The sequence below is a fragment of the Chionomys nivalis genome, chromosome 22 (assembly GCF_950005125.1).
Source record: "Chionomys nivalis chromosome 22, mChiNiv1.1, whole genome shotgun sequence".
NCBI lineage: Eukaryota > Metazoa > Chordata > Mammalia > Rodentia > Cricetidae > Chionomys > Chionomys nivalis.
In genome coordinates, this window is record NC_080107.1 from 41,717,297 (window position 1) to 41,731,393 (window position 14,097).

A 14,097-nucleotide genomic window follows, 5' to 3' on the forward strand; every position below is an offset into this window, starting at 1 on the left:
CTGAGAGGCATGCATTTGCCTCCTAGGGTCTGCCCCATTCCACAAACTGGAATACTGTGGGGCTGCCACTGCAGGTAACGGAGCAGGTAGGTGTACACTGAGGCAGCTCTGCTTGTCAAGGGATTTGGTAGTAAGGAAGTGTCATGGCGTGAGCCACTGCTGGAACTCACACAGGGAGGAGTAGGCCGGCTGTAAGGCTGCGGAACACGGGCTGGGTGTTGAGAAGGTGAATTCAGACTGCAGAGCCCGTGAGGCAAGGGGAAGAGGCAGGATTGACCCACGGTGACTCAAGAGGACATAGTCCTGCCTACCCAGCTAATGCCAGAAAGGAGGACACCTCCAGGACTCTGCACCTAAGGGTAAGTGAGCTGCCAGCTCCTCTTGAGGGGTTCTAAGCCTGTCTACCTGTCTCCAACAGACCTGGGGAAGGTGGAGGAGGAGCCCAACCACCCTCATGGCACTACCATACAGATGAGCAGGACCACAGCATTAGACAGCTTCCCCACCCGGCAAAAAGAGAAACACGGTATAAGGCAATGTTAGAAAACTTTAAATACAGGACTGAGATCAAATTGGTAAGGCATCACAAATTGTAAAAAGTATCTTGGCTGCATCCAGCAGAGCAAGTTGACAAAAATCTGAGCAAGCAACAGCCTCAGGGAAATGGTGTCATCGGGGCTGTCGACGGGGTAAACTCAGCCTGGAACAAGGAGTTAAGCTGGGGGGAGCACGGTCTGTGGGGTCCAGGCCTTGCTCTGAGAAGGTCAAGTGTGAGGTAACTGGGTTGAGCCTGGGTGTCTTCAGTACTGGGGCTCCTCACTTCTGGGCCCCATGGCATTACTGCTCCCCAAGCTGGTTCCATGGTGGGCCATCCTGTGAGCAGCTGGATCTCCTGCCCTTCCCACCACCAAGCTGGAGGGGATAGCAGTACCTAAACCAGCAGCTTTCCAAGAACTTCCTACCCCTGACCCATCCCATCCCTGCTTGGAGCCAGGGTACCTTTGACCCAGCAAACAGCATTCAGCCAGCTGACACCAAGGACTTGGGCCAGCAGTAGCAGCCACCTCTCCAATACTTTACTATTCTCTAGGCTTGGGGCTTCTCTAACATCTTCACTGATCCTATAAAATACAGGGGCAGAAGCAATGCTGGGCCACTGGTAGGATTCTGAACTGGAGGTTTCAACTGTTTGGTGTTTGGCTGGACCATCCTAAGTCATTTAGTAGTTTGAGCTAAGGATGTAAACTTAAAACTAAAAGGGAAACTGCTTTGAATGATAAAGTATAGCTCAGTACAACTTGAAGGCCTTCATCCCTCAAAAGAAACTCAAAGACAGGATTGAGGCCATAGCCCACCACACTGTCTACTCGAATCCTTGGCTAAGGAATGACCATCCAGCTGCCCAGCCCTGGATAGTTAGACTCCAGACTGTTTCCAAAGCAGATTTTACCTTCAGTTTTCAGGTGTCTGCAAATAAAGTTCTCAGAACATCTGTGCCTTTACCAAGGGAAGGGAAGGAAAGAGGACACATAAACGCTGGCAGTTTGTTGTCTACCCTGAACCAGTCCAGGGCCTTGTGCCTCAGCCAGGGAGGGGAGGGATCTGTCTGTTACCACTCTTTCTTCTTCTCGTCCATGGAGACACCCCCTGGGCCAAGAGCCACCACCAGGAGCAGGCCTCCAATCACTGACATGGTCTGGAAGAAGTCATACTTCAGGAAGTCATGCATGGGTTTATAGACCGGGATTGTCCAGAAGGCGTTGAAATACACGTTGATGGCAAACAACCAGACGACGAGAGTCAAAGCTGCCAGCTTGGTTTTAAAACCAATGGCTACTAAGATCATCAGAGCTGTGCCCACAATGTTCTGGACGATCTGCACAGATTCAAAGAAAAAACATTCAGGCTAAAGGTCAGGAAAAAAGCTGTACACACTTGTATCTGAGCTAGGCTCATATAGCTCTCACCAGGGCAGGAGGAGAGCTGAAGACTGTATAGGCAGAGGGAGCACACAAACCGAAAAACTATTTTTTTTTTTGCATGTGGGGCTATCAATACTAATTTCCGGAAAAAAAATCTATATTAAAGATGCTTTGGGGGCTGGAGAGATAGCTCAGTGGTTTAAGAGCATTGCCTGCTCTTCCAAAGGTCCTGAGTTCAATTCCCGGCAACCACATGGTAGCTCACAACCATCTGTAATGAGGTCTGGTGCCCTCTTCTGGCCTGTAGACATACAACCAGACAGAATATTGTATCCATAATGAAAAAATATATTTTAAAAAGAAAAAAAAAGATGCTTTGGCTTTATATGTACTCCCCAAATACCATGTGCTGGAAAATTCCCCAAATCCTATCAGTGGTGTTTGCCTGCTAGAACTTTGGTGAGTAACTAGGCTGTGAATGAAGGCTTGTTCCTCAGTCTCATCATGTGATACCCTGTATTCCCTCGGTACTCTACAGAGTTCTTAACCACAAGACCCTTACCAGATGTGACCTCTTCACCTTGGGTCTCCCTGCCACCCGAGCCCTAAGCTGAATATAACATTCTCTATAAAGTGTTCCTTCTGTGGTATTCAGTTACAGCAACAGAAAATGAACTAAGAAAACTGGTATCAAGAAGTGAGGTTGTTGCTAAAGTAGCACCTGACTGTAGAACGGTAATGATCAGAAGTTGGAGACATTTAGAGAACCATACTGAAATGAATGGAGCAGTGATGGCAACTCTGGGAAGAGCTGAGAAGACAAAAGAAAGACCGGAATGTCACTGGTAGTGTTCAATGGCCTTGGCCAGCATCCTGTTGCAGCACATGTGAAACAGGAAACATGAAACAAGGGTTTGTAAAACAGGAAAAGCCATTCTTGTTAGAAAACTGCAATGCAGTTGTGGTGCACACCATTAATCCCAGCACTTGGGAGGCAGAGGCAGGCTGATCTCTGTGAGTTCAAGGCCAGCCTGGTCTACAAAGAGCATTCCAGGAAGCCAGGGCTATATAGAGAAACCCTGTCTCTTAAAAACAAAACAAAACAAAAAAAAAACTAGGTTGGGTGTTGTGGCACACACCTTTAATTCCAGCTCTCAGCTCTCAGGAGGCAGAAGCAGGTAGATCTCTGAGTTCTAGGCCAGCAAGCCACCCAGGGTTACAGAGAGAAAACTTATCTTGAAAATCTAAAATAAAATGATGATGATAATGATGATGATGATGATGATGATGATGAAAGAAGCTGCAATGAATTCTGCTGCACTGTGTCCACGCCTAGGACCTTACAGAATACACAACTTCTATCTGGCAGAAGAAACCTACAGTAGCAAAGCATTCAGGTTATGTGGTTGCTTTTGATCCTGACTGTTTACAGTAAAATAAGGGTGCAAAGACTGAATTTTTAACAAGGAAAATGTAAGGACACGTGAGAAGTTCTCTGGCCATGTGGTAGAGAATGAAAGATAGTTTTTCAGGGTCTCTCTATGTAACCCCAACTAGCCTTGAACTTACAATCCTCTTGCCTCTGTATCCCAGGCACTAGGATTTTAGATCTGTGACACACTGGCCAAGGAACATTTAAAAAAAGAAAAGAAAAAGAAGAAGAAGGAGAGAGAGAGAGAGAGAGAGAGAGAGAGACAGAGAGAGAGAGAGAGAGAAGGATTTGTGTTTGAGTATATGCATATGTGGAGGAGGGTGGAGGCCAGAAGAGGGTGCTAGATATCTTCTATTCTTTTTGAAGAAGGGTCTCTCTCTGAACCTAGAGCTCATCTCAGCTACGGGAAGAAGCAATCTGAACAATCCTGCCTCTGCTCTCCTAAAAGGCCAGATTACAGGCATTTGCTAGACGTCAGATACTTACTCTTGTGCTAAGATTTGAACTCTGGTCCTAACTGGTCACAGAAAAACTACTCTTTGCCAATGAGCCATCTCTCAGCCCCCAAGCACCATATTTCAGTGTAGACTATTTGGGAAAGATGAGTTAACAGCTGAAGTGCTTCCCTGGTCTCTACACCGTAACTCTGAGAGCTCATTTCATCTACACCCGCCTAGAAACTCATGCTGGGAAGCACTCCTCCCCCACTTCCAACAATGCTAACTTCTAATGTGTGACAGATAAAACCAGAATGTATTGGCCAACAGTGTGAATTGAACTCTGAAGCAGAGTAGTCAGGAGTCTGCAGACGGCACTGGCCTTTCCCTAGCAGAGCTGGGCAGGCTCATTTACAAGCATGGCCTCATCTCAGGCTGTGCTCAGGCACAGCTGTGCCAACAGGCAGAACATGGCTCAGGGTACTCACAGAAAAGAAGCTGGCATCAAAGTGAAGGAGGGTCATGAACATCAGGACCAGCAGGACCCTTCCTCCAAGCTGCATGTACTGCTTGGGGGAGCTCTCACGCATGGTGGGAACACCAGCAAACATGCTCTTCCCTTCTGAGCGGGACTCTGCCAAGAGCAGCAGCAAACCTCCTCCTAAAGCCAGGTTCCTGAGGAACAGAAATGTCACCTACATTTACCAAGCATATATCTACCAAGCCAGAGCATACCAAAGCCCACCCTTCCTTTCTTTACAACAAACCACCACTCAATGGGACAAGGACAGGCTGACTACAAAGGACCAGCTTCAAGTTAAACCTGGATAATCAATGGAATCAAGCTCTGGTCTCTACCCACTTCTACTCAAACCCTCAGTCTACACACCCATGCGATATGGGACTAGAAGACAAGACCCCTCACTAGCCAGGATTCCAGCTGCAGGGTAAAGGCCTGCTGTGCCCATTGAAACCCTTATTCTCAGGCATATACGGAAGGTGGCACTAGCCTACAGGTGCTCCAGTGAGAGGGCCAAGTACTCCACTTTGCCACCAAAATGCACCTACCTCATCAGAAACTTCAAGTCCCACAAAATGCTGTAGGCAATTGTCTGAAGGAACAGAGAGAAAATTGAATTAGCATTTTCACACTAATGTCTATAGATTTCCTAGCAGTAGGAGGTAGGATCATCCAATGGGATAAGAACATAAAATACACAAACTATTAAGACACTGAGGGCAGATCATTGGGACAGTTTGGCTCAGAATTTCTAACAGAGCACAGTGTAGCCTCTGGACCTGTTTGACTAACAAAGTTGTACTATAATGTCCTCAAACACAAAGCATCTGCAAGTATAGGCTGAACTATCCTGCTTAAGCATGCCATTCCGGCTAATTAGGCATTCTTATCTGTCAAATGCAGTGACTCCCAGTTCATATATAGCTGCAGTCAATCTGTGGCCTATGTCTGTGTCACAGAAGTTCAGGAAAAGGGGAATGATGGCCCAGTACCTATGGCCAACGCCTGTTTGGGGCTATCTGCTCCTAAACCCTACCTAGGAGGGAAGACTAGTCACTTCTCCAAAAGGAAAAGCAGCTCTGGACAGCCAGATACACAGGAGGGATAAGATGAAGAGGGAAGATACCAGACACAATATATAGCTCCACCAAAGCAAAGCGAAGTGAGACCTAACCCACAGCCCATGTTCTTAATAAGAGAAGCACTAGGTGTCTGTGTACCTGCAGTGCGATGATTCCAAACAGCCCAAAGCAGGCGTACTGCACGAAGTTCCTGCTCAGCACCAAAACACAGCCAGCTAGAAAGAGGACAGAGTTAGGGGCTGCGTGTATCCAGGACAAGACGACACCTCTGTTCCAGTGCTGCTGAGCTGCAGCACCCCAAGCAAAGCACCTTCCCAGAGCCTTGATGGCAGGCAAAGCCCATGCCCTGGAGCCTGCCCAGCTTCTGAACCACACTAGTCCAGATCATACTTTGCTGTGGAGAGCCATAGCTCTTTGTGCGAAGGGCCACCAGTGCAGGACTGACTGCTCCATTATGGAGCCCATCCAAAATGCTTAAAAGCACAAGTCCTTTCTTACTCCCTAACAAGCAAAGGCAAGAAAGCTGTCACCAGAAGATGGGATGTCAGAAGATCAATGTGAATCCAAAAGCCCCGATTCTCTGCTGACTAAAACCCTTTATCCTTTCTGGACACCTCCTTCTTTGATTACCTTAACTGCCCAGGCTCTAGCATCTGCTCCTGCATTTACAAAGCAGGGACTGTGTCCAACTTTTTATTTATAGACAGAGTCTCACTATATAGACCCAGCTTCCCTGGAACTTGCTTTATTACATAGGCCAGGTTGGCCCTGAGCTCAAAAGAGGCAGCCCCTGCCTTTGCCTCCTGAATGCTGGCATTAAAGGTGTGAGTCACCACACCAGGCTTGTGTCCAATTTCTATAGCAAAATAAATGAGCACAAGACTGGGTACGGATCATGCATCCAGAAGGTCACAGAAATGAACCATGGCTGTCATGCTTCAAAGCCCAAGGCATGGCTAAAGCTGTAATCTCAGATGACATGCACCTGGGTCTTCATCACCATCAGTCTTCAGCCTAAAAAGGAGGTACTCAGGCCTCAAGTTCACACACAGTCTCTCAATGGCCAACAATCACAAGTTTAGGGAGTATCATTCAAGGGAACAAGATGCCCCAGAAGTATATTAGAGAGGCTCAGAGTCACTTACTCAACTGTCCCAGGAGGTTGAGGAACACGAAGGATGAGGCCAACAGGTAGCCACAGCTCCAGGTGGTGTCAATATAGTCACGCTGCTCACTCCACTGGAACCACATACGGATGCCATCCTCCAAGAAAGTGCTAATCAGGCAGAGTCGTGCCACATGAGGCAGGTACTGCTTGGTGACTCGCAGGAACTGCAGGACCACAGAACACACTGGTGAGGTGGCTGTAGCCTCAATATGTAGGCAACAGGGCGAAGGAACAAGCCAGCTCTGTGCAAGGCAAAGGCCTTTAGCAGTGCCAGTGCCTTCCCTGTCCTAGATGCCCCCCTCTTAAATCTGGATATGTGATGATCCAACACTCAGCTCCAGAGACAAAGACATCATCACATGCATCCGGCACAGAACCATAAGGCAATGTCCAGTACTATTTACCAGCATTGCTCCACCTCCAGAGACATCAAGGGAGAAATGCCACAAGACACACAGTTTCCATGCCCAATGAGGGGCATTAACAAGTAGGAGGCACAGACACTATCTGAAAGGCTCTCAGAGATCTTCCAGCCCAGGGATTCTCCCACCTCAGCCCATCACATCCAGGGCTATCTCCCCAGCACTGAAGAGTACAGACCAGCAGGGCATCGCTGATCCCCACCCACAAGATGCCACAAGCAGCATTCCCAACTACAGCACCAAAACAAATGCCTCTATTGTTGCCACTATTACCCACCCCAACAAAATCCCTACGGAAAGTTCACTATCCTATAGGGCAACTGTGGTACAGATCAAAAGCTGTGCTATGGGCTAGAAAGTCCTGGGATGTTCTCACAGCCTGTATGACCAAAGCAAGGTTACAACTGCCAAATATGAGACTGACAATGATTGCAGTGAAACTCAAGTGTGAAAATCACCAGCAAAGGGCAGTTTTGAAATGCACATTCACGGCTCCCTTCTGTCCCTGTGAAGACGGCATTTGATGGCTTGATTAGGAGGCCAGCATACTCTATTGAAGCTAGGTGCAAATGCCATGTAGGTGAATGCCACACTTTTCGTCAGAGCTGAGCTGCAGGTGGAAAAAAATCCAAGGATATCATAGAAGCCCAGGAGAAAGATCAAGGAGCCACCCATGGACTGACGTGTCAAGAAGAGTCTAAAGGGCAGAGTCTGACCCCACCAGGGCAGCGGAGTGAACGTGGGCTGTGCAAGCCCTCCCAGGGCTGACTAAACCAGCTGCTGGAAGAGATGAGGATGTATATAAGTACTTCCAAATTCTCCTTTAAAAAGGAGAATTTAAAATTTAGAATTTAAAAAGCTGCTTCAGCCAGGCGGTGGTGGCACATGCCTTTAATCCCAGTACTCAGGAGGCAGAGATAGGTGGATCTCTGTGAGTTCAAGGCCAGCCTGGTCTACAAGAGCTAGTTCCAGGACAGGCTCCAAAACTACAGAGAACCCTATCAAGAAAGAAAAAGAGAGAAAGAAATAAAGAGAGAGACAAAGGGAGGGAGGGAGGGAGGGAGGGAGGGAGGGAGGGAGGGAGGGAGGGAGGGAGGGAGGGAGGGAGGGAGGGAGGGAAGGCAGGCAGGCAGGCAGGCAGGCTGCTTCAAAGTCCTGGATGGTCAAGAAAGAAAAGAAAAGAAAAGAAAAGAAAAGAAAAGAAAAGAAAAGAAAAGAAAAGAAAAGAAAAGAAAAGAAAAGAAAAGAAAAGACTGCTCCAAAGTCCTGGATGGTCAGATCAGCCTTCACCCATGAATGGGTTGCCCAGGCCTGGCCTGGCCAGCAGTGCAGACAAGCTCCACCTGGGGCAAGGAACAGCAAAGTCACAGTACTGATACCCACATCCTTTAGACACACAGTCTGTGCCCCTGATGTGCATGTATCTGCAGGTGCTTATTCAGCCCTACTGAAGAGGCAGAAGCCACACTGATGGCACAACAGAGAGCAGTCAGCAGCTCTGGGAGTCCGAGCACAGGCACCCAGGCCACTGTTTTCACCCTGTCCAACCGATCTTTTCTGACCCTGGCCAGCAATGTGCTCTAGGCATTCTGTTGGATAGGGTAGGGGTTGCTACCCTTCAACAAGTAAGGACCACACAATTACTGGCTGCTAAGATTCCTTCCCAATTTACAGAGTGGAAAATCTGTAAGAATAAAAAGAGAAGATGTGCTTTAAAACAGGAAAAGTAACCAGGTATGATGATGCAAAGAGTGTGAGGTCAGCTTTTAGGGAGGCTGAGGCAGGAGGATTACTTAACTTGAGCCTAGTATTTCGAGACCACGTTTGGCAACATAGGGACCCAATCTCACAATAAATACAAAAGGAAAAGAAGTTCCAAATGTGCTTGAGTTTTAGGGCCCTGGTAGAGAGAACACACATACTACATCCTGTTAGGTGAGGGGACAAATGACACCACTTACCCTTCCAGTTTCTGCCTCATGGCCCTTGTGTTCTAGAAGCAGCCAGCAGTGATGCAATCACCAATATTCTACGAAAAATGTAAAGACCACCACCACGGCTCTCAGCGCAGTCCTGAGAAATGACCCTCATATTGTGAAGCACCTAGCGGAAGCTGTGCAGACCACAGGAGGGTGTGGACTCTCAGCAGTCACAGACACTGGAGGTGTTCTGACTTGCTTCCAAATGAGAACTGTTCCCCGACACAATTACAATGATGCTGTACCCACCGAGCGAACCAGCCCAGCCCTGCTCCTCCCTCAAGAACCTCACCACAGATGCTCAATTGCTACAATCCACTAGATATGGTTAAAACGTCCCGAAGAGTCTGCTCCTCTTAATTGGAGTGTCTGGGTCAAGAGGATTAAAGAGTAGAAGACAGTAATGGAGGGAGGGACAAGTCACACCTCCTTTCCACGCCAGCATGGTTGGGAGACCACGGCAGTGATTTGCTTCTGGGGGAAAGTGCAGAACTGCAGGTAATATGTGCTGAACTAAGCACATCTGCTGGGCTCTGCTTTCCAAAGACAAGCCTCTGTCAGGTGGGCACAGAGCACCAGTCAACACCCTTCCTTTGATGTGCATCTGAACACAGGCAGGAGAAAAGCCGGGTTTAACAACAAAGATAGACAGCCTTGCACACATCACAGCTCCTGCTCACATCATGTCCCACAGCCACATCACTTCTGTGCTTGCAGGCCCTGCCAGTGTCCCAGCTCGTACTGGCCATGAATACCAAGAGCAAAGGAACTCCATAACCCCAGTTCTCACTGCAGAGCCTGGAAAAGCCAGTGGTGGATGCTGATGAGGAAAGCTTGTGGGAAGAAAGGCAGACAAATCTACCCACCTTGACAAACTGGCTTCTCATGAGCTTTGCAAACAAGCAGGATGTGCTCATGGGCAGTGAAGCAACCAGCTAGCATAAACTAAGAGGCTCAGTAATGAAAAGCTCAAGGGGCCCAAGTTTGGTTCCATTAACCACATGGAAGCTTACAACCATCCATCTGTAACTCCAGTTCCTGGAGATCCAATACCCTATTCATATAGTCTTCTTTGGGCATCAGGCACACAAGTGGTACAGACATATACTTGGGCAAAACACTCATACACATGCAAAAACCAAAGTAAAATAAAAAATGAGGAAGGTTAAATCTGCCTGAGGGAGAGGACCGAGGGGATTTAGGATATAATCCTATCTGTCCTGAGATAGGACCCAGGAAACAGGTCAGGATAACACAGTGAGTGCTGCTGCCCTCACAGAGTAGAAACACCAACCTCCTCGTTCGTCTTCAGGACAGAAAGGGCTCCAGGGCAGCTGCTGCCCTCGGTTTGGGAGAACTTTAAGGAAATGTGGCGTTAGATTTATGCCTCGGTGAACTCTGTTCAAAAGACCCACAAGCTCAGGAGCTGAGAACAGCAACAGGCAGGCAAGGTCAGCTCAACAGTATGGGGCTCCCCTGGATTCCGGGGCCTCCAGAAAACATCCCCAAGCACAGTTACAGGTATCCAACGCACCACAGGCAGAGGCTGCAAGACCACCTTCCTTTTCTATAAACTAGGGCAGTTAAAAGAGGGCAAAGACAGTAAGGACTGGGCCTCATCTTGCGGGGAATTAACCAGCCTCCCATGTCTCTACCTCACTTTCCCAGAAGGGGGCACTGTTTAACCTCCAGTCAAAACCAGCAAGCAGAGCCGTGAGTCAGCTCCCCCAATCCTTAAAGGTCTCAGAGGTACAAGAAGACAAAGCACTGGGAAATAAAAGGCTCATCCCCCCACCTCACCCCACCATCAGGCCCTACCCAGGCCATATGGTGTTCATCACAAGTCAATGAGTACATGAGGTGCAAGGAACCCCATCAGGCCCACTCTGGCACTTCAACAAAGGCCCACACCAGCTCCTTGGACAAGTCAACACACCAAAGTCCACATTGGGAAAGTAAGGCCCCTGTAGCCTTCCTATCACCCTGGTAACAGCCATCAGGCGGAGTCCATTAAGCACTAATGTTCCTGGTGTGAATTCACTTGGAAGCTACAATCTGCCTACCTTGAATCAAGCAGCAGCCACAGGACACAGGTCTGATTTTGAGTTCCTGGCTCTTTCCCACCTGGGTTCTGATGGCTTCTGAAGGCCTATCCCTAGACTTAGCACTCTTCAGGGCCTGGCTTCCTGGGAGCAAGAGGACACGTTCCCTAGCTGCCAAGGGCAAGGAGCTTGTTGTCAGGGCAGAGATGTAGCTCACAGGAGCCTGCCTGCAGCAAACCAAAGGGAAAGGCTGAGTTCTACCAACATAGCGGGAAGCTGACCTCTGGGTAACAAGACCAGGACTGTGCAGATCATGACAAACCTCTCTGTGGTCCTAGGAAGATGGAGCCTTGATGGCCAGCCCCCCAGGAAGGTAGGGATGCCCAGTTAATGGCTCAGTGTTGTCATCACTATCAGAAACTTTTCCAGGTTTCAGATGAGAAGCCTGATTTTCTGGGCAAATCTGTGCAAAGTCAGTTCTATTTTTGCTTTCTAAAGACAAGGCTAGACAACACGGATGTGTGACACTGTCTGGCAACATCTTAGAGGTAATACCCGATTCCTAACACATTCGATCCTTTCATTAGAAACTTGGACAGACTAGCAGCACCTTCCTCAATGTTACAGGTGAATATTCTACACGAAAATCTCCCAGGACTGGTCACACTGAGGCCACAGGAGGGCATCTCTGTGGAAGGCTCCCTGGCGACACAGGTCCCGACACTGGTTCAGCAGAGCAGGAGTCACATCTCCCAGCAGCCTCACAGGCGCTCCCGTGGTGTCCTTTGCTATCTGCCAGGTGGGTTCCGAGGCTAATCCCTGCAAGCAGGAACCTTCACTGGGAAAGCAACAGGCCATCTGAAGTGCTGGCATCATCACACTGGTGTGTGGCTCAAAGACAACTCCAGGCCCGGGATGTAAGCTGCCCTGTACACCAGGCTTGTGGTAGGAGACCCAGAGAGTTTCTTCCTGGGGTGGTGGCCACTGCCAAGTCCAAGAGCCTCAACCAAACACTGGGTAGAGGTGGGCACTGTGCTCCCCACAAAAGCGTGCCCAGTCCCAAATTTTGGCTCCATTCGCTTAAATCGAAACAAAATTCATGGAGGACTTCATAAAAGATGAGCTTTTCCTCTAGTTGAAACCTATCATTCGATAGTTGGCAGCTGATTGGGGATATTTTATCTGGGTCAGGTTGTGAAATCCACTTGCAAAATGGAGTGTTTTCCAGCCGAAGATTGTAAGGTGAGCAGCTCACAAACTTCCCCGGCTATGAAGCCACCTTCTTAGAGAGCTGCTACTCAGGGAGATAAAAAATGGGTCACTGACAATTATGTCAATGAAGCCCAGCACGTGAGGAAGACCTTGGCCCTTGAGAACTTTGGTGTCTTTGTGATGAATACAATTTTAAGGTTATGTCTTTAGTGCCAAATCATAACCTTAAAAAAAAAAAAACTTTTCCAAAGGGGGCGAAAATGACTTTAAAAAAAATATCAGCTCACACAAAAGTAGTTCAGCAGAACCGAATGAGAACATGAGAGATGACCCCCCTCAAAAGGAGGAAGAGAGGAGCTTATTTGACCCATTGCTCATCTGAAGATGCTCACACACACCCAAGCCTTCCAGTAGTCTAGGCCACAAAATGCTTCTTCGGATCACCGATAGCCACGAACACACTAAGTGAACCAGAACAGGCTGGCGGGTGGGCCCGGTACCACTCAGCCTACAGTGCTAGCTCAGGCTCCATTATTACTTCGCAGACCTAGCGGGGCAATTTCAGAAGTCAAAGGCTCACACCTACACAATTCCCACCCCGTTCCTGTCGAACTTAATTTTAAAAAGTGGGTGCTACCTGCGCCTCTTTCGGGCTGTAATCCTGCCCGGCTAGTCGCTGGGGCCCAGGCTCGTCCCAGGCCTTCCCTGTGGTTCACTCGCCACCTGTACACTAGGGAAGGAGAGCCGAGAGGTAGGCTTCCCTCCTCCGATGTCGTGGACCCAGGCCGGACAACCGGGGCAGAGTCCACGCCAAGAGGGAGGGGCAGCATGGTCCCCGACGGTGGGCAGCGGGGTGCACACTGGGTATCCCCATCCCCAGAAGTCCCAAAGGGGCTGCCGCGGTGCAGAGGGCAGAGCGCAGCACCACGGGCCCTGGGAGTCTCCCTGTCGACCCCCGCCCAGACGCCCGCGGATCTTTCCGTGGAGCTGGGCAGAACGGCGAAGGCGAGGGCGAGCGTCCGTGGGGCCGTGAGGGCTGTGGGGCGGGTCGCACCTGGTCGGCGAAGTCCTCGGCCGTACCCATCAGGTCGTTCTGGCCCATGGCGGCGGCGGCAGCGGGCTCAGCTGGCGGGTCCTCGGCGCTCGCGCCTGCTGCGGCCTCCACAGGAAGTGCCTGGCGGCCGGCCTCGCTGCGCCGCGGCGGCTCTAGCAGCTGCCACGTAGGCCAAGCCTTAAAGGGGCCGCGCCTGCCGCGCGCCCTCACGCTCTAGACCCCGCCCGCCACGCTCGAGGGGCCGCCCGTCGGTGCTCCGCCCTTCAAGAAAAGGCCCCGCCCCCTGCGCACGCCCTTCAGCCATATGTCCCGCCCCCTCCGCTCTAGGCCCCGCCCCTTACAGCCCTTGCGGGCCATCCCAGCCATATCTCCCCTAGAACCCGAAGCCCCGCCCACATCGCACCCTCACCATCCAGCAGACCCCGCCCACGCGCTAGACGTCCTGCCACCCACAGCTCCCGCCCCTAAACCTTGAAGTCCCGCCTAACGTTGTCCTTACAGTGCACGCCCCGCCCTCCACCCGACCAACACACCGGACCCCGCCTTCCGTCCGGTCCGTGGAGCCCTCTGCTCTGCGACTTCTTCTTTAAGGGGCGGAGTACGAGGACGCCGCGTGCGTGGCGTGCCAAAGGCCTGGGCAGACCCGCCCCGGGTCAGCGAAGTCAGATAGTGGGGCTGCGGGGGGGGAGGGGAGCCGGGGGGCAGACGGGGTAGTCACTACTGAGCATGCTCAGTTGAGAGTCCGTCTACCGCCCTGGCTCGAGGGTCTACTGTCTTCCCTGTACTCAGCAGAGTGTCGGTGAGGCAGAGTGTCTCCTCAAGATACC

At 50.2% G+C, this 14,097-nt stretch overlaps 1 protein-coding gene across 1 annotated transcript; it reads right to left on the bottom strand.

Annotated features, from left to right (window-relative positions):
- Window positions 1-1,602: 1,602 nt before the first annotated feature.
- Surf4 (surfeit 4) lies at window positions 1,603-13,453 on the bottom strand. Its single transcript, XM_057754665.1, has 6 exons — window positions 13,271-13,453; window positions 6,539-6,725; window positions 5,532-5,608; window positions 4,860-4,903; window positions 4,280-4,466; window positions 1,603-1,876 (listed from the first exon to the last, which is right to left on the bottom strand). The coding sequence occupies exons 1-6, from the start codon at window positions 13,316-13,318 to the stop codon at window positions 1,610-1,612; spliced, it is 810 nt and encodes a 269-aa protein (XP_057610648.1). The 5' UTR covers window positions 13,319-13,453; the 3' UTR covers window positions 1,603-1,609.
- Window positions 13,454-14,097: the final 644 nt, after the last annotated feature.

Bases quoted from the DNA above. Each gene is read 5' to 3' on its own strand.
- Surf4 (XM_057754665.1), bottom strand. From the start codon at position 13,318: ATGGGCCAGAACGACCTGATGGGTACGGCCGAGGACTTCGCCGACCAG. The intron at 4,467-4,859 runs GTAGGTGCATTT...TCTGTTCCTCAG, and splicing joins GACTTGAAGTTTCTGATGAG to GAACCTGGCTTTAGGAGGAG. The intron at 1,877-4,279 runs GTGAGTACCCTG...GAATCTGTGCAG, and splicing joins TTGATGCCAGCTTCTTTTCT to ATCGTCCAGAACATTGTGGG.